The sequence below is a fragment of the Hippopotamus amphibius genome, chromosome 2, assembly GCF_030028045.1.
Source record: "Hippopotamus amphibius kiboko isolate mHipAmp2 chromosome 2, mHipAmp2.hap2, whole genome shotgun sequence".
Classification (NCBI taxonomy): domain Eukaryota; kingdom Metazoa; phylum Chordata; class Mammalia; order Artiodactyla; family Hippopotamidae; genus Hippopotamus; species Hippopotamus amphibius.
In genome coordinates, this window is record NC_080187.1 from 174218120 (window position 1) to 174239733 (window position 21614).

Sequence of the window (21614 nt, forward strand, 5' to 3'; positions counted from 1 at the left end):
TAAAAACTCATTCATGTGGCTTCCCTGGTGGCACAGAGGTTAAGAATCCTACTGCCAATGTAGGAGACACGGGTTCAAGCCCTGGTCTGGAAAGATCCCACATGCCACAGAGAAACTAAGCCCATGTACCACAACTACTGAGCCTGCACTCTATAGCCCACGAGCCACAACTACTGAAGCCCATGCACCTAAAGCCCGTGCTCCGCAACAAGAGAAGCCACCGCAATGAGAAGCCCACCCACTGCAACAAAAAAGTAGCCCCTGCTCACCACAACTAGAGAAAGCCCGAGCACAGCAACAAAGACCGAACACAGCCAAAAATAAATTTTTTTAATTTTTTAAAAAAATAAAAATTCATAATAAGGATTGTAATTTGCATATCAGGGGGAGTTACTTATAGGAGAGGAGTCTGAATAGCAAAATATAAAGTCAATCTTACAATTTCAAAATAAAACAGTAAATTACTAACTCCCTTCTAGAATTCAGTAAGCAACAGTTATCCAACAAAAAGTTCTAACCCTTTTTAGTTGCCCTTGAACCTAATATTCTATCCCATTGCTTTTCATGACTAACACATCAGTTTCCGCCTGCACATAAACAATATAGAAGACGCTATACTTGAAGTTCTGTGCCAAAGGAAGGAGGCTGCCGCAGTCACAGGTTTGAGTACAGGTAGCAGGTATCTGGGAAGCAATGTGTACTTGCTGCACAGAAGTAGACAGCTGAGTCTTCAGGTTGGGTGGCTGTGATGTTCAGGGAGACACGTTTGGCTGTCCTATTCAATAAAACAGTCAGTCTTCGGTCTTCATTACTGCCTGTGTTTGAACGAATGTCTATAAGGAACTGGGGACCTTTTCCAGGTTCTTGCTTATACCAAGGGAAGTAGTCTGAAGTAGTGTCTGTGTAAGTACAGGTGATAACAGAGCTGTTTCCCTCCTGGACACTCAGGGTAGAAGGACTTTGCTCCACCTTCTCTCCAAGGCTGACACCTAGGCAGAAAGAAGTCAGAGAAAGGAGAAGTGTTGCCAGATGATTAAGCTCCAGAATTTACTTTTCCTTTTCTACACTAACTAGAAGCAACCTGAATAAAGCCAGTCTTGACTTCTAAAGAATATCCATCTACACACTCTGTTTCCCATAAACCCTCAACTCACAGTCCAGCTGCAGCCACAAGAACGTGATGAAAGCTCCAATGGGCGTCTTCATTGTTCTTCCCATTTAGGATCAATTGTGGACCTGCAGTCTCCAGCCAGGAGGGCTGCTTCTATTAGCAAGTGTTCCCTTCTTTTCTCTGGTGGTTTGTCACATTGTCTACCCAGCCAATAAGAAAAAGCCTCTGCTTCTGCCCTAAGCCCATTCATTCAGAATCCACTAAAATGAACCCTCCATGTATTCTACATCAGCAGAGGTGCACCACCATCTGGTGGTCACATCTCTAACTACTGAACTCTCTGGTTAAATGTTCTTCTCATATCCTGTGATATGAGGGATTCAGATGCATAAAAGCAGCAAAGGTCAAATTATGTCTTAGATTGATGATTAAATGCACAGGAAGAATGTAGAGATCAAGATTTATATCTCTGCACAGGACTGAGTCATTGTTAATAAATCAGAAGGAGGTAGCTGCTGTTGCCATTTATTCAATAATGGGCCTGGTATACAGGTTTGAAATCAGGAAAGAACCGTGATTCACTCTCTTAAACAAAGAAAATATAAAACTTCCCTTTTCAGCCAGTATACCATCCTCATTTGTCTAATATGGAGGAAAAATCTTTCTAAAAGGAACATGTAAGCCAAAGATCAGAGTAAGAGAAAGAAGATCATTTGATATTTCAAATGCCTGTTATCTCAGACTGTGCTCCTTTAAGCTGGTCTTACCTGGGGACTGTAAGTTGGTACAGCCACTATGGAAAACAATTTGGAGGTTCCTTAAAAAACTACAAATAGAACTACCATATGACCCAGTAATCCCACTACTGGGCATATACCCAAAGAAAACCATAATCCCAAAAGAAACTTGTACCATAATGTTTATTGCAGCACTATTTACAATAGCCAGGACATGGAAGCAACCTAAATGCCCAACAACAAATGAATGGATAAAGAAGATGTGGCATATATACACAATGGAATATTACTCAGCTATAAAAAGGGATGAGATGGAGCTATATGTAATGAGGTGGATAGAACTACAATCTGTCATACAGAGTGAAGTAAGTCAGAAAGAGAAGGACAAATATTGTATGCTAACTCACATATACGGAATCTAAAAATGGTACTGATGAACTCAGTGACAAGAGCAAGGACGCAGATACAGAGAATGGACTGGAGAACTCGAGGTATGGGAGGGGGCGGGGGGTGAAGGGGAAACTGAGACGAAGCGAGAGAGTAGCACAGACATATATATACTACCAACTGTAAAATAGTCAGTGCGAAGTTGTTGTATAACAAAGGGAGTCCAACTCGAGGATGGAAGATGCCTTAGAGGACTGGGGCGGGGAGGGTGGGGGGGACTCGAGGGGGGGGGAGTCAAGGGAGGGAGGGAATACGGGGATATGTGTATAAAGACAGATGATTGAACTTGGTGTACCCCCAAAAAAATAAAAAAAATAAAAAATAAAATAAAAAAATAAAATAAATAAAATAAAATAAAATAAGCTGGTCTTACCTGTGAACTTGATATTCCCAGAGAATTGACAGTACCAACAATCAAAATGTGGAATCTTCCCTCAGTTAAGATGACTGTGATAAAAAGAAAGGATCAAATCTCAGTGATAAGTCAGCAGGGGGATAACTTCCATGAGTTATTACTATTTCAACCATAGGAAACATTTTGATCTATACATGGGGTTGATTAGCAATGAGAAATCTGACGTGCTTTAAGAAATCTATTTGAACGCTATGTCTTATATTCTGTAAAGGACTGAAAGAAAAAGTAGAAATTCTGAGAAAACATTCACATTGCAGATTCAGAAAATGTAACCACATGTAAGTTTATTCTTGAGCTGAAATCATTTTCTCATATCACAATGAAATGTCATGTCCTAAAATGCAATTACTGACTCATATCTTTAGTGGAATTTCTCCTACCATATTAGCCAGTCTCCTATCATGCATTCCTGCCTCCCTGGCCATTGCTCACTCAAATTTCATACTCTGTTACAGCGACTATAGTTAACAATACTGTACTTTTCACTTGAAAGTTGCGAAGAGAGCAGATCTTAAATATTCTCACCATAATAACAACAACAAAACAAAAACCCTGGTAATTATATGCAGTGAAGACTGTGTTCACTAACCTTATAAGTATAACCACTTCACAATATATACATATATCAAATCATTAAGCTGTACACCTTAAACTCACACAAAGTTATACGTCAATTATATTTCAATAAAGCCGGAGAAAAAAGAAAAGGACAGCAGTTTTTTTAAATGGATAGCATATCATAAATGCAATGAATGACTCACAGTCGTAATGGAATTTCCTCTATAGTACAAGCCAACTCTCCTGGGATGGTTCTACTGCCTTGGCCGTCATTGCTGGCTCAGATTCCATACTCTTATCTTTTTTTTTTTTTTTTTTCAAATTCCACTGCAGGGCTTCCTAGGTGGCGCAGTGCTTAAGAATCCACTTGCCAATGCAGGAGACACGGGTTCGATCCCTGCTCCAGAAAGCTCCCACATGCCGCAGAGCGACTAAGTCCGTGTGCCACAACTATTGAGCCTGTGCTCTAGAGCCCGTGAGTCACAACTATTGAGCCCATGTGCTGCAACTACTGAAGCCCACACGCCTAGAGTCCGTGCTCCGCAACAAGAGAAGGCATGGCAATGAGGAGCCCACGCACCACAATGAAGAGTAGCCCCCACTCGCCGCAGCTAAAAGAAAGCCCGCACACAGCAAAAAAGACCCAACACAGCCAATAAAATAAATTAATAAATTAATTTTTAAAAAAATTCCACTGCAGTGTTCTTTCCCCAAGATGTTGACATTGACATTTCTCCAAGACAATGTCCTTTCTCCAAGACATTTCCCATTAAATTCTGTCAGTTTCCAGAATTATCTTCCTCTGCCAAAACCGCTTTCTCACCCACTTTAATTTCTTACAGTTTTCTGATTACCTCTGTGAGAATAAATCTAAGGAAGCCTCAATATTGCCTGTGTCTGCTAGGGAAATAGTGCAAATAGGGGACTGACCCTAAAGAACCTGTCATAAGAAATGGTCCCTGGGAAACCAGGACTACCTTATTTCCAGGGTAGAAGCCCCTTTCCTGCAATTTGGATTCACTGGTCCTCTGGATTACAAAGAGTACATCTAGCCTCTGTTCCACATCTCATACCTTTAAAGATTTAAAGACAGCTATGGTGAAGAATATCTACTCAATATATAAATATTTATATTATTAAAACGTGTGGTTTTAATGTGTGTTAAACTTCTTGATTCCATTCTTTCACCCATTCCCATCAGATAAGAATTCTCAAACCCTCCTTTGCATAGAGACAGATACTTAGGTCAATATTTGTACTTTTGAGATATGGCATACGGAACTAAGTGTAGCCGCCTGAATAGGACCATTCACATGGATAACAGTGTACCATAAATTAATTATAGCAAGGGTGTATCCATCCATTGGACAAAATTTCCAGCTCCATGGGTATTTCGTAGAATATTGTTTTGTTTACTGTCAAAGTGTTGGCCTAGAAAACCTTTATCTAGCATCTTCATGGACTGCCAAGCTGCATAAGTCTTTCCATTTTGATTATCATTTTTGCTGACAATTTACACAATACAATAAAATTCAATTCTAAAAATTGAGATACCCCTGCATACCTATTAGAGTGGCCAAAATCCAAACCACTAACAATACCAAATGCTGATATCAAAAGTTCATAAATATCTCAACTTAAAACCAATGAACCACCAAAGTAGTATTTAGTAAAAGTGTATTGTACACACACCAAAAAGTTCACAAACCAGGACATTTAAACCAAAACATGAAATGAGTCTCAGAGGTATATTGTTATAAAGCAGCTTATATAGTGAGGAAACAGTGTTTATTCTTCACAGTGATTGGTTCGCATATTAGAATTTTCTTAAATAATAAGGAATTGGTCAGTGGTTACCTTTACCTCATATCAAACTTGGGAAATTGTTCAAGTTTTGCTTATGATTTCCAGAGGCATAAGCAAGAAATTACCTAGGTTAAGTTCATGAAATAAGCTAAATTAAACTTTGTTTGTATGACTGAAGTGGTTTTGTCTGCACAGAATATTCAAGGCTGATCTCTTTTATTTTAACACTGGCATGGATGTGAAGCAACAGAAAATCTCACTTGTGGCTGATGGTAATGCAAAATGGTACAGCCACTTTGAACACAAGTGTAGCAGTTTCCTATCCAACTAAACATAGTCTTACCATACAATCTGTCAATTATAATCCTTGGTGTTTACCCAAATGAGTTGAAAATTTATGTTTACACAAATACTTTCACACAGTTATTTATAGCAGCTTTATTCATAATTGCTAGAACTTGGAAGCTGCAAGATGTCCTTCAAGAGATGAAAAGATAAATGAACTGTTGTACATCCAGACAATTTTGGAATATTATTCAGCGCTAAAAAGAAATGAGCTATCACATCATGAAAAGACAAGGAGGAATCTTAAAGGCATATTTCTGAGTGAAAGAAATAAATCTGAAAAGTCTGTATACTGTATGATTCCAACTATATAACATTCTAGAAAAAGCAAAACTGTGGAGACAGTAAAAAGATCAGTGGTTACAAGGTGTTAGAGGGAGAATGGGGAAAAAAATTTTTTTACACAATTTTTTTAAGAAAAGAAAGGCTAGCTGATAAGCAAAAGTCAAAAATTTTAGTAATACACAAGGATTGAAACACTTTTTACATGCTGTTCTCTATTCACCAAAAACTAACTTCCACTTTTCTGCTGGGTTTAGAAAGTGATCACTGCTTATTATGAAGAATTGTGGGCAGAAAGGGTGTTCTTTACTTATAAATAATCTCACTCAGTCCTCCTATTTTAGTGCCCCTCAATACCCTCAACATACACACAGGCACTCACAAGAGCAACACCATCTTTCTCAATTATTCACAAATAACTGGCCCTTCTTTTTTAAACTCTTCACAGGTGTTCAGCACACATTGTGACCCTTCTCACACCAGGCCTAGGTTTCTTCATCTAGCCTGTAACACAAGTTCTCATTCTTCCTTATACTTCTCACCTTCTGAAATTTTGTTGACATTACTGTGTACTGTTATGTCCTTTTCTGTTCTCTTTGTGTTTGCAGGTTTATGCCCTTTCTGATTTCTTTACTAACTTTTTAATAGAGTTTCAGAGGGATAAAGAGATAAATGTATATTATTAATCTACCATGTTTATCCAAATGACTGAGAAAATATTTTATTGTACACCATTTTGTATTGTTTAAAGTATATTTGACATGCATTTTTATAGAAGTTTAAAAATAAAATTTACATTTAAACCAATCTAATAAAAAATTAATTAGGATTAAACCAAGAATGCATAACATATATAAGGAAACATATTAATATTATGATTGCAGCTTATTGATAAAAAACTACAAATACAGCCTTTGAAAAAAGTAAAAGAAAATTTCATGAAGATGGAAGAATGAAGAAAAGAAAAATATTCTAGAAGCAGCAGACATTTCAAAGCCAATAATATTTTTAGTCATTCTTACCATAATAGCCACTGCAGAACCAGAGAACATATATGTTGTTCACATCTATGCTCAAAACTTTCTCCCAAGCAACAAAAGAATTCTTGTGTGGCAATAACGAGATATTAATTAAATAAGATTGCACCAATATTTGCAAAGACCAGCAGTATATTTGCAGTGCAATGCAGAGACTGATTTTTCTATTATTCTTTTCACTACACTGTCTTCTCTTACTTCCATATCTTCTTACAATCCCATTATTTTCTCCCTATACAAGTGGTTGTGAAATAAAGCAAGATCCTGGGAGGCCTTCCTGGGGACAGACCCGCCACTACATTCCCCACTTTTTTTTTTTTTTTTTTTTGGAGAAAATCTGTAGCTCCCTATGTGTTCCCCATGTTCCAAAGAGCAAATTTAATCAGAAAAATGACAAAATGCAGAAGCAAAGGAAAACAGTCAGGCAAGACAAAATAATAATAGTTTAGCCATAAAACAAAGTGAAGGACCTTTAGTTCCTCCTCAAGGGCTATAGATAATATTCTGAGCCATATCTTTGAATTCTTTCACAGATACTAAAACTCCTACCAGATGGAAGAAGTTAACTGCATGCTGACCACCAGCACATAGACCCTGGACCAGTCGGAACAAAAAGGTTGATGACCGAGTTTCACAAAACACCACTCTATTACCTCCCCCATCAATCAATCAGAAGGATGTACAAGAGCTGATCACTCATCCACAACTCTCTCCCTCACTTTGCCTTCAAAGACCCTTCCCTGAAAGCCATCAGGGAGTTCAGGCCCTTTTTCCTTGCTTGGTGCTCTGCAATAAACACTGTACTTTCCTTCACTACACCCTGGTGTCAGTAGATTGACCCAAGTTTGATTCAGAACAGGTACAAAATAGGAGTTAAAGAAATCTATAGGATTTCCCTCAGCCAGTGCCACCTATCCATATTGTTAGGGAAAAAAAAAATCTGTTCAGGAGCATTTTCTCTCACCATGTTTCATAGGCACTGAAAACTATCTCACTTGAATTCTTATTGTTAGTAAGTCAACTGATCTAAGTAACAGGCTACAAATAAGTTTGGGGCACTGTTCATGATTTAGACATAAGTCATTTATTCAAACATGCATTTGGTCCTTCTTCTTCATTTTAAATGTCAGCCTGTGTCTATGATCTGATTGACCAAAGAGAGAAACTAGAATAAAGGTCCCTTTCCTCGCTTTCCATTGTTTGGTTACATAAGAGATTCTTTTCTTCCTCCTTTCTTCTCTTTCATTCTTTCTCTTTTAAGAACCGTTGTTTTTTCAAATGGGAGCTAATTAAACTTAAAAGTCTATGCACAGCAAAGGAAACCATAAACAAAATGAAAAGACCACCTATAGAATGCAAGAAAATATTTGCAAAAGATGTGGCCAGCAAGGGATTAATCTCCAAAATATATAAACAGCTCATACAGCTCCATATTACAAAACAACAACCAAATCAAAAAATGGGCAGAAGATCTAAATAGACACTTCTCTAAATAAGATATTCAGATGGACAAGGACACACGAAAGATGTTCAATATTGCTAATAATTACAGAAATGCAAATCAAAACTACAGTGAGCTATCACCTCACACCAGTCAGAATGGCCATCATAAAAAAGCCTACAAATAATAAATGCTGAAGAGGGTGTGGAGAAGAAGAAACCCTCCTACACTGTTGAGGGGAATATGAATTGGTACAGCCACTATGGAGAACAGTATGGAGCTTCCTTAAAAAACTCAAAATAGATCTACCACATGATCCCACTCCTAGGAATACATCTGGAGAAAACCATAATTTGAAAAGATACATGCACCCCAATGTTCATAGAAGCATTATTTGCAATAGCCAAGAAATGGAAGCTACCTAAGTGTCCATCAGCAGATGAAGGGATAAAGAAGATGTGATACATATATACAATGGAATATTACTCAGCCATAAAAAAGAATGAAATAATGCCATTTGCAGCAACATGGATGGATCTAGAAATTATCATATTGAGTAAAGTAAGTCAGACAGAGAAAGACAAATATCATATGATATCACTCATATGTGGAATCTAATTTAAAGAAATGATGCAAATGAACCTATATACAAGACAGAAATAGATCAGCAGACATGGAAAAAGAACTTGTGGTTACCAAGGGAGAAAAGGTTGGGAAGAGATAAATTAGGAGTTTGGGATTCACATATATATACTGCTATGTATAAAATAGATAACCAGCAAGGACCTATTGTATAGCACAGGGAACTATACTCAATATTTTGTAATACCCCATAAGGGAAAAAAAATCTGAAAAAGAATATATATATATATAATATATATACATATATATAACTGAATCACTTTGCTGTACACCTGAAACTAACACAACATGGTAAATCAATTATACTTCAATTAAAAATAAAAATAAATGAAAACAATCATGGGGACGTCTCTGGTGGCACAGTGGTTAAGAATCCGCCTGCCAACGCAGGGGACACGGTTCGAGCCCTGGTCCAGGAGGATCCCACATGCTGCAGAGCAATTAAGCCTGTGAGCCACAACTACTGAGCCTTCATGACACAACTACTGAAGCCTGTGTGCCTAGAAGCCTGTGCTCCACAACTAGAGAAGTCACCGCAATGAGAAGCCCACGCACTGCAATGAAGAGTAGCACTGGCTCACTGCAACTAGAGAAAAGCCCACGTGCAGCAACGAAGACCCAATGCAGCTAATAAATAAATTGATTTTTTTAAAAACCATGGTTTTTGGAGGCTGTAGCTCTCCTATCACTTCTCCTGCCATACTCTGTTTGGAAGACATTATGCAGATGACACATTCTCTGGTGCACTTTGGCTCTCAAAAAGTATAATAAGACACAGTAAAGCAAAACCCATCCAGTTGGTCTGGAACAACCTGTGGTGCTTGAATTTTGACTGCTAGGATGAGCAAGGGACCACTGCATTGTTTATGTGGTTTAACCTCGAAATTACATTGATCCTGGATGAGGAACTATTGGTGTCAGACAGTTTTCAATTTCACTAATAGAAGGTTGCATAAGGGGAGTGTTTACTCTTGTTCTTATGCTCTAGACATTGGTATGATTTTTGTATCAGCCAGAGACTGAGGGACAAAACACCATAGACTGTGCTGGACCCACAGTGGATCAAACAGTCAGAGACACTCGGCATCCAGGCCTCCTGCTGCTGCTCAGAGTTTGTGCTCAGCTCCCCCTGCAGTTCCCATCACTGTGTCACTCAGAGCACAGTAGTACACAGCCGAGTCTGACTCCTGGACGGAGGCTTTCCCCAAGTGGAAGGAGGTGGTTTCTTTCTTATAAGTGGCTTCAAAGCCTTTGTAGCTTCCCTTCTCCTCATCCTTCGTGGCTTTCAGGAGGAGCTGTGGACCTTCTCTGGGATATTGAACATACCAGAAAAGAATGGGGTACCCAGTGGCTGAATAAGTGCAATTCATGGTCAGCTCAGCCCCTTCTGGCAGAGTCTTTTGGCCGCCCACCTGGGTCACTGAGTCTCCACGGGTTTGTCCTGGAGAAAAATAAAAGAATTCTCTATCACCTTGGCCATAAAGCTCTCAGATAAAATTACAATTAAAAGTTTTGTTGACATAACAGAAAGAAGAATACAAATTTTTAGAGGCATTTTGCTTACCAAGCACTAAGAGTGTCACAGTCACTAAGCCTGCAGAAGAGCTCATCTCTAGAGTGTCTCCTGAATAATGTTCTTGATGCTTAACATGAAGAAATGTTGAAGTCACAGCGAAGTGATAAACGTAAGCCTGGTTTCACACAGGAAATGTGTCTGTGTTAGGAAACTGCACCCCCTGGTGGACAGGCACTGAAATGGGATGCGAGTTTCCTGGTCTTCTCCCCAAGTCAGAAAAATGTTATCCTTGACTTTATTCATGAGACACATGTCAGTCTGCAGGAGGCGTTTCGAAATCTGAACGAGTTGCTCTTACATTTTAGGTCTATTTTGTTGTTAGGACACTACCTGACATGGAAGTTCTTTAACAGAACATCCCAGGGTATTTCTGTCGCTGATATCAATTTCCTTGAGTATTTTAAGACAGTCCTTTATATATTCATGTATTCATTGTGGGCCAGCCATAATTCATTGAATGCCAGAAAAGGGTTTGGGGTGGAATTCAGAAGTATTAAGAAGTCAAGTCATTATTGGGCTTCCTAGGTGGTGCAGTGGTTAAGAATCTGCCTGCCAATGCAGGGGACACAGGTTTGATCCCTGCTCTAGGAAGATCCCACATGCCGCGGAGCAACTAAGCCCATGTGCCACAACTACTGAGCCTGCGCTCTAGATCCCATGAGCCACAACTATTGAGCCATGTACCGTGACTACTGAAGCCCATGCGCCTAGAGCCCATGCTCTACAACAAGAGAAGCCATGGCAATGAGGAGCCCATGCACCACAACAAAGAGTAGCCCCCACTCACCACAACTGAAGAAAGCCCACGTGCAGCAGTGAAGACCCAACACAGCTAATAAATTAATTAATTAATTTAAAAAAAGATTCCAGGGCTTCCTAGGTGGCGCAGTGGTTAAGAATCCGCCTGCCAATGCAGAGGTCATGGGTTCTATCCCAGCTCCAGGAAGATCCCACATGCCGCGGAGCAACTAAGCCAGTGTGCCAAAAATTAAAAAAAAATAAAAAAGATATGTGGCCTTTATAATACCTAAGTTACAGCAATAAAGCATAAAAAAAAAAAGATTCCATTTAAGAAGTAAAGTCATTATTGAGTGTTTATTTGCTTTGCAGCACTGTACCTTGATATATAGAGCAGTGACTGGTATTTATTACATCCTCACAAAATGTTTGTCCAATTAAACAAAAATAATGAATAAACAGTCTTTGAGGAAGCACTACTTCTTGAAATGCAGTTTCCTTAGTCCCATATTATATCAATTGTAAGGAATGCTGTCTTTTTTTTTAAGATTTATTTATTATTTTATTTATTTATTTATTGTTGGCTGCGTTGGGTCTCTTGCTGTCTGAGGGCTTTCTCTAGTATTGGCGGGTGGGGGCTGCTCTTCATTGTGGTGCACGGGCTTCTCAGCACAGTGGCTTCTCTTGTTGTGGAGCATGTTCTCTAGGTGCATGGGCTTCAGTAGTTGTGGCACATGGGCTCAATAGTTGCAGCTCACAAGCTCTAGAGCGCAGACTCAGTAGTTGTGGCACACGGGCTTAGTTGCTCCACGGCACGTGGGATCTTCACTGACCAAGGCTCAAACGTGTGTCCCAAACCCGTGTCCCCTGCATTGGCAGGCAGATTCTTAACCACTGCGCCGCCAGGGAAGATCAGGAATGCTGTCTTTAATAAAAGCTTTTAAGGAGAAAAAGTCTTACTAATAGTAATTCCTGAATACCAATAGTAATTCCTGAATACCAATAGTAATTCCTAAATATAAAAATCATTTAAAAATGAAAATATGAATTCTAGCCAGAAAGAAACTCCATAATTTGATTTGCTGAATTTCAACCTGATGATCTGAGATGAATATCTTACTCCCTCACAATTTCAAGTTGGTTAGCCTTTGTGAATCAGGCAACAAATACTAACGTTACTAACAATACACTCTTAGTGGATATCTAAAATCAAGGATGTTTTTTATTACCATCCATTTGCCGACATTTTGATGCCAAACTTTAACCCAATAATTTTCCCCCACTGGGCTTCCCTGGTGGTGCAGTGGTTAAGAATCCACCTGCCAATGCAGGGGACACGGGTTCAAGCCCTGGTCCAAGAAGATCCCACATGCCACAGAGCAACTAAGCCAGTGTGCCACAACTACTGAACCTGTACTGCAACAAGAGAAGCCACCACAATGAGAAGCCCACGCACCACAACGACGAGTAGCATCCGCTCTTCGCAACTTCAGCAGCAACAAAGACCCAACACAGCCAATATATAAATAACAAATAAATAAATAAATAATTTATTTTTAAAAAGTTCAGTCTGAGACCCCTTATAAAAGTTTAAAAAAAAATTTTCCCCTACTGGCTTGGGAAAAGATGCAAATTTTTGGCTAGAGCCTGGAGCATGAGTTAGAACTCTCTTATTTCTCAGCTTTTCAAATTGTTAAAGACATACCAGTTGATATTCATGCAACAGCTGATACTAGAATCAATATGTGAGTGATTTAAAATTACAGATTCTGGATCCACCACTAACTTCATGAATCACATTTTCCAGGACTGAGACCCATGAATTTGTAATTTTTGAAAGCTCCCTAGGAGGTTTTTTTAAAGTTAATCCAATACCAGTTTATAAAATTTCATTTGTGATCAGTGTTCAAGACCAAGATAGTCTTCAGAGATAAAGGAGAAAGCTCTGGGATCAGCATGGAAAAATGTCCCCATGACTATACAATTTTTACTAAATGATCTTTCTCTATGAAGTACCAGCAGCAGCAAAAAAAGTGCTTCTTTAGCTCCCTTTTTATGACCGTTCATTTTATAAAATAAAACTTCTGAGCGCTGTCAGGATGAAGTTCTAGAGAGGGATGCAGCTTCAGTAAAGCTCCGTAACCATAGATTCCCTAGACACATAGATGGAAGCCTAGGTCAGTGTGTTTCAGGGAGTTCCCGCTCCACAGATTCAGATCAAGGAGCTTCATGAGTCCAAAGTCAACATGCAAATAGTTTCCCAGATCCCAATTTAAGTAAGAAAATCAGGCTTGGATACTGGTTGTCTTCACATATCCCTTCCTTTCTCCTTCACCTTCCAAATCACGTTGTCAGAACCTGCCTCAAAACTATGCTAGAAAGGAATTCAGGAAAAGCAGCTACAAACTTTTATTCTGATATAAAGGGGGAAAACAAAATAGTTTGGGATGATGCTGAGTTGAAAATAAGTGTATAACACTAGATGCAGAAAGTTGTTATCCACAGCTGCAAAAAAAATATATTTTAAGGCCGATGAGAATGTAGAGGACAAATATTTGCATTTGGGTCACACTAGAAGTCTTGTACAACAATGAAGAAAGATATTTGTTAAATTTGGATTTTAATTCCTTTATTAATATATAATTTTCATTAAAATATACTGCACTTATTTAAAGTAAACTTTTATAAAATTAAACATATATATATGTACATATATATGTATATATATGTATACTTGTGAAGCCATCACCACAATCAAGATAATGAACTATTCATTACCATCGAAAGTTTCCTCACATCTCTTTGTAATCCTTCCCTCAACCCTCTCCCCACCTCCTACTCCCATTTTCATGCAAAACTTCTGTCATGAATTAGTTTGCATATTTTATAACAGGATAGAGGGTAGCAAAGTTACTTCTTCTCAAGCCCTTGAAGTCATTTTAAGACAGTATGTTAACAGGTTCCATATTCATCCAAATCAAAATATGGGGAAAACAATTAAAAATAATTGCAGATTTGGCTCTTTCACCAAAAGAGAAAAGAATACATTATAAAGGATACTTAAAGAGCAGTTCAGGAGCTGACCACCAGGTAGGGGCATGGCCATTCCTTTCGGATCAGTTATTAGGCACCTGACTTGAGCAATGCACTGCAGCAAGAGTGACAAACTCTTCTAGACTTTTGTGAACTACCAGGATATTGGAACTTTATTTATGTCAATGGTCATTCCCTCTCTCCATTCCTTCTGGCTTGCTTCTGATAAAGAAGTCTATAATATAGCTGATCAAATTCACCAGTATGAATATTTCTCATATATGGGATTGTAGCTTGGTCTTTCCTATATGACTACTATATTTAAACCATGGTTTGGCCCGTACATAATCAGTCACAGTTATGAACTTCATTCCACAAGATTATGAGAGGTTTACAGACAGAAAGGAAAATAATTTCCAGATGTATTCCAGGAATCTGAAGAGTCTGTACATCCCATAAATCTGAATCACAGTTACTGGCCCAGCACTTTCTAGAGTAAAACTCAGAACACCTCACAATAAAAGACAAACTTACAAGCAGTAAATGGAAGCCAAGACTTCAATATAAATATGGCTGAACAAATTCATGTTTTTCTTATATACAACAGAAATAATCTAAATGCAACAAAGAGATTAAAGAAAAGGAACAAACACTACATCTATAATTTTAGTCAAGTTACAGAGGAATCCAAATATCTGTAAGAGCTACCAAAATCAGATCAGCTTGCACAAATACACACATTCTGAACAGCTACAGTGAATCGTGCCAGGTCCAAAGGAAATCACTCCAGATCAAATCCATCTAGCCAGGCTTGAGAACATCTTCAAGACTTTCAAGAATTGTCAATATGAAGAACTATTAACAGACTTCCAAATACTAAAATAATCCTTACAATCCCTGAAATATGTATTTCTTTTTGTGCATGTATTTGTCCCTCCTCTTTTTTTTCTTAGATCATGTTAACTCTAGTTTTTTTCAAAATATCAGATTGTGGTTTTATCACTGATTTTATTCTTTTCCTTTGATCAGTCAGTTTCTGCTTTATCTTTAATGCCTTCACTCTGATTTCTTTCATCGTGTCTTATTGTTCATCATCTACTTTCTTGAGTTCCGTGCTATAGTCATTTAGTGTAAACACCTTTTTCTACTTAGACAAAAAGTAAAAATGAATATAAGAAAATTCAATTAATTATGTATACAGATATAAACACGTAAGACTATAGAGAGAAATTTATTTGAAGATAAGGTAAAAATTAAAATATAATGATATACAGTAAAAGCCCTTCACAAGTTGAGAAAAATAGCATTTTCCTGAATTTAAAAAAAATAGGAAAACAGATATTTTAAATGTTAATATAGTCATTAAATACAAGTGCAGCTTCTTATTTTCAAATTTTTTTGTTTTGTTTCATTGTTTCTTTTAAGGGAGGCTGTATAGAACGTGAGTAAAACTGGACAGAATTTTTAACATTTATGTTGAAAAATAAATGTGTAAAAATTACCCCCCCAAATTATTGAAAAGCTATTTACTCTCACAGGTAATAAAAATTTTCTGTGACACTATCTTCTCAGGTTGGCATAGAATGAAACTGAGATCAATGGAAATGAATAAAGCCTGTGGAAACCACATAATGAAAAGAGGAATTTAATAAATTATAATGAAAGTGATTCATATTAGAAGGAAAGGATGCCTTATTTATATACAAATTAAAAGGTTCATGTCTCTATCGTGGAGAACCCCACATGTCCCTGTAAGACTCACTAATCATTCATCGTTTATGGCTACGACTACTGGGTGGCATGTAAACCTCCAGTATAGAAATTGAGCTCTTTTGTGATAATGAGATAGATTAATCTTAGCCCAAAGTTTATCACATAGTAGTCACCTTAGAAAGTAAATATGAGTACCACAGAGTCACAGCAAACAGACCTAAATTAAACTAATTCAGAAATAGTATAAACAGCATGGTATATAAAAAGAGAAAACATATTAAGAGGACCTTCATTGAAAACAATGCCTATAACATAATTGAAGGGAACTAGAATATGTCAACCCAAAATATGCCTGTTTGACATAAAAATCATTTTGAGCAAATGCAGAAAAGGATCCCCTTTTTCTGCCTAAAGGCAGTAAATAACTTCTCCCTTTTTTGGAGAGAAATTCTTTATCAGCCCAGTGAAGGCACCAAGGACTCTTTCTATTTAAGAACAATAAGGATTACCAGGCACTAAATGGACTCTCTCTAGCCCATTGTCTTGTCAGTTCTTCACAAATTTATTGTTTCTTTACCCAAAAAGTATAAAAGGTATTCCTGCTCTGGGTGCTTCTTCAGATCTTCATTTTCTTGTGAAGGCTCCCATGTATATGTACAAATTTAATGAAATTTGCATGCTTTTCTCCTCTTAATCTAAGGTCAGTTTAATTCTTAGGCTCAACCAGGGACACAAAGAGGATAGAGGAGAATTATTCCTTCCCTGCATGATATATACTCAATAAATATTTATTGAACAAATTGATCTGAAAAACCAACAATTCATACATATTTTTACTGATTTTTCTGTCATATATTTCTGAATTTCCTTAGCCAGTTCATCTAGCTCAATCTAATCACCAAATGGCAAAGATTTTATGTGGCTGTTCTTTCACTCTGATCTTTGGCTAAAAATTCTATATGTCTACATCAAGACAATGATTCAGGGATAAGGGTATTTTGAATAAATGATAGCTCTGAACACAGTCTATGAATCTAGAGAGGTGTTTTCTCAGGGTGAGTGTTTTCCCTCTAACACTACGCCTATACTGCCACAGCCCTAACCACTTCCTGTCTGTGAAGGCAATTCCCTGCCCTGGTCCCTACAGCAGGTGGATGTATCAAGCAGAGCCCTGGGTTTTGGAACACCTCCCTCCAACACAGCTCTCACTGTGGGCTCCCTCAGGGCACAGAAATACACTGCAGAGTCCTCCAGCTGTGAAGCTGAGATGACAAGTTTGATGGTTTTGCTTGCCTTCTGGAAGTTCAATGTGTAGCGACCTTCTATGGTATTTTGCTGGTTATAAGAGTCCTGACGAATGAGAAAAATCATCACCCCACTGCTGGGCTGCTTGTACCAGAAGAGACTATAACTTGAATCACTTGTGTCATATGTGCAGTCCAGAGTCACAGCCTCCTTCTCCTGCACTAACATTGCTGGTTGGTCTTGAGTTACCTTCTGGGCAATACTAGATCCTATAGAAAAACAAACAAACAAACAAAAAACGTGGAAGTAAAGGTTTAGGAATAAGTAGCATGGAATAAAGAAATTCTATTTTACACCCAGCTACCCTTCCTTCCCAGGGTACCCATAAGACTGTTCCTCTGGTCCTTAGGTCATAAAGGGGGCACCATCCCACAGGGGCCATCCTTACCTAGCCACGCTGAAGCCACGACTACCTTCAGGAGGCTGGAGAGAAGCATGCTTGAGGTCTTCCACCAGATGGAAGATACCTTCTTCAATTTCAAGACACTGCAAGCTGAGGCGAGCCTGACAGGGTGAAGGAAGAATTACTGAGCTATGTGCTGCTGCTGCCCTACAACAGGAAACAGAGGTTTCCTCGTGTAGCAGGTTCACATGGGTCATGTCCGCTTCTCCGTGGACTAGGTGAGAGTGTCACTCAACCCTAACTTCCTTTTCCATTAACCAGCTCTTCAACAGATAGCAATTACATCTGAAAATAAACATGAGTTAAATTTGATATTGCAAGGAAGATGGATGACCTCACCAAGGACCGTGTTTGGTCATTGCACCTGTGAAGGAACTGAGTGATAGCTCTTATTTAAAAATATTATGTGTAATGTATTATGAAAACAACATAAGATATAATAATTCACATCTACACATGCTGTTCCTCCACAGAAGGTAGAACTAAATCCCTTAATGATAAGAAGGCAAAGCTGGGACTTCCTAGGTGGCGCAGTGGGTAAGAATCTGTCTGCCAATGCAGGGGACACGGGTTCGAGCCCTGCCCCAGGAAGATACCACATGCCACAGAGCAACTAAGCCCGTGCGCCACAACTATTGAGCTTGTGCGCTCTAGAGCCCATGAGCCACAACTATTGAGTCCATGTGCCGCAACTACTGAAGCCCATGTGCCTAGAGCCCGTGCTCTGCAACAAGAAAGGCCACCGTAATGAGAAGCCCATGCACCACAACGAAGAGTAGCCCCTGCTTGCCACAACTAGAGAAAGCCCGTGTGCAGCAACGAAAACCCAACACAGCCAATAAAATAAATAAATTAATTAAAAAAAAAAAAAGAAGGCAAAGCTGTCTGGACAAATCACTGTAGCTTTTTTGTTCTTCCTGTTGTTAAGGCACTATTTCTCTTCACTATCAATGTTCAGTATCTTGCAGCCAAAGCAGAAAAACCTAATCACACTGTGCTGAAGAAGTTAGACTGAAGCTGCTCACATTGAGTCCTATCACAGAAGTTCCCTTTTTTTCTCTATTAGTTTTGACAGCCCAGTTCTGTTCATAAAAGCCAGGTTAGACACCAGAGTTTGGTCATCAGTTTATCAAACCTTTGAATTTTTATTTTTCCCATTACTTCAGTTGAGACCCTAAATGAGCCACAGTAAGCTTCTATACTCTCTATGCCCATTTCTAAGGAGAGTATATCATAGGTGAGTCCATACACCTACATAAAACTGCTGATCGTGGTATTATTGATGGTTATGAAACTCTTTCTGTGTACATATGTTAAAAGTAAGCCCACGCTCTAGGAATATTACTCAACATCATGGCAAGTAACAAAGACCCCTTGCCTATCATTCCTATCTCTTGATATAGTAACCAAAGCTTATCATCCTTATCTCAAAATAATGGCAGCCTCAGCTAAATTGGTTGAAGCATTGTCAGATCTTGCACCAGAATCTGCATTAAATCTGATGGTACCACATACAGTTACAAACAGTTCTGCTCTCTGAGTTATGTACTATGACTGTCTAAAAACACCCAACATTCTCCTATCAGTTGGCTGAGTAAATATGAAATATTATTAATTTCTCCTCCTGTTATTCAACTGTAATACATGTCTCAATCAAGGGACTCTCAAGATTGCACTTCTGTCATTCAAGAAGTGTCCATGTCCAGAATAGATCTTTTGGACACCCTCATACCAAATTCTTCATCAATAAGTGTTCAGTGTTTTATCTTAAAAATTGAAAGGAACAGTACCAGGCTGTTTATGCAATAATTACTCCAGACTCCTTTATAAAACCCAGTCCTTAGCAGAAGCATAATTAATTCAAGTAGCTGAACTTGTGGATTTTTCTTGGGCAACTCAATTTACAAAAAAAAATTATATTGTGTTAGTCAGTAGATTTTTAATGCAGTTCAGAGCTTCCAAATTCTATGGCAACAGTGAGGTTTCTGAACTATCTGACTTTTCTTAATGATGTTATGTGTTTCAAATGCCCCTATTAAAAATGGACATGAAGTACATGAATTATTTGATGTCATAATGCTACTCAAAGAAATTTTGTCATAAAGACAAAGTCTCTCAGCATGAAAGACTCTGAGGGAGCTAGGAAAAAATGATTGAGCAGATTATCACATTAAACATGCCTTTCTGAGTAAAGTCCTTATGCAAGAACCTCTTCTAGAACATAAAGACAAACCCATGGAAAACCTCAATAATTCCGTCTTAGATCCAGAATACCAGATCCTGATTTTGTAAGGAATCACTAAGAATGATTGATTTTGTTTGATCCATGAGGACAAGATATATCAAAGCCAGGACAGCTGCCTGGTTAAGCCAAATGATCTCTATTGAACTCTTGCTCAAATCCTCGACACAAGGCATTAGAGTAAGGACATATTGGCTGCAATATCAAAAATAAAAATTTTTTTAAAAATACTGTGGGGAAACTTTTCTAGGTTGGCAGATATTGGGGTCAGTTCATGCCTTTCTTGAAACCCACAAAATCCCTTAAAACCTGTAAAGGGGGGATATGAACTGGAATACTGTCCCAAGGAAACATTTGGGTATTTCCAAAAGGAATTTAAACAATTGAATTTTCTCCATGGGTCATGAGTGTATACTGATGATAGTATTTTCATTCTCTACAGGGTTGAAGCAGTCTTTGGATAAACCATAGCACTTGCCATAGTTAAAAATTAACTTGAGGACTTCCTAGATGGCGCAGTGCTTGGGAATCCACCTGCCAATGCAGGGGACATGGGTTCGAGCCCTGCTCTGGGAAGATTCCACATGCCGCGGAGTGGCTAGGCCCGTGCACCGTAACTATTGAGCCTGTGCTCTAGAGCCCGTGACCCACAACCATTGAGCCTGTGTGCCGCAAATATTGCGGCCCACGTGCCTGGAGCCCGTCCTCCACAACAACAGAGGCCACTGCAATGAGGAGCCCGTGCACCACAGTGAAGAGTGGCTCCCACTCTCAGCAACTGGAGAAAGCCCGTGCGCAGCAATGAAGACCCAACACAGCCAACAAATAAATAAAAAATTAATTAATTAAAAAAAATTAATTTGAAACTGTGTTTACTACCTCTGTCATTTCAGTTTATGTCTATATAGGTGAACAAGTTTCTCTGGGATAGTTATATAAAGTTTTGCCCTCACTCAGAAATTTTACTTTTCTTATCTTCCCTCTATCTTTTGAAGAAGTAGAAAGAACAAATGGAATATAAGAACTGAAATGAATTACTATATCAGACACCCTTGAACCACGATGGCGTAATGCATTATTAATTAGCCTTGGCCCCATGTCCCAGGTTTCTTCCCCTCATAAAGTAGTACATTGTGTCACTATGAACTGGTCACTGATAGGCCCAGGTAACTCACAAAATCCCAAATCACATGCGTTCCAATCTTTCACAAACTGAACTAAACAGATAAACCCAATATAGTCAGTCCTTTCATCATAGGCACAGCTTGATTGCCTAGCCTTTCATTTAATCAGCCTTTACATGATCTTAACCTGGGTGATTGGATACTCTGCAAAATACCCAGAGAAGGACTGCCATAGAGCTTGTGGAAATGACCTTATTAGGTACTATTTGTTACCAATTCAACAGATAAAGTACAAGAAGTTGATCCTTCATCACATGTGTACCAACCAGCCTGATATCATGCATCCTTTTTTTTTAGCTACTTATTTATTACTGTTTAAATAACAATTTATATTAGGTAAAAGAAAAATCAACATCTTTTCTAAGCTTACCACACTTTTACGCTTGGGGACCATCATGATACCAAAGCACATATTAAGTAAAAGTTTTTCTTTTTTCTTGTTTAGACTTTAATAACCTCTATGGCATCATGCATCTTTAATTGACAAGAATTGAAAAGTTACTTATGTTAGAGATATTAAACCAAGGTTCTCCAGAGAATGGTCAGAAGTAGACAGTCCACAGAAGATGAGGTTGACCCAAGATCCTTGAAACAAATAC

At 38.4% G+C, this 21614-nt stretch overlaps 1 pseudogene and 1 gene segment (V, D, J or C); both read right to left on the reverse strand.

The window, feature by feature from the left end:
* Positions 1–654: 654 nt before the first annotated feature.
* LOC130844632 (T cell receptor alpha variable 13-1-like) lies at positions 655–1206 on the reverse strand. The segment is given in 2 exon segments: positions 655–989; positions 1155–1206. Coding segments are annotated over 2 exon segments (387 nt in total).
* Positions 1207–16979: 15773 nt separating this feature from the next.
* Positions 16980–17623, reverse strand: LOC130844633 (T cell receptor alpha variable 14/delta variable 4-like; annotated as a pseudogene).
* Positions 17624–21614: the final 3991 nt, after the last annotated feature.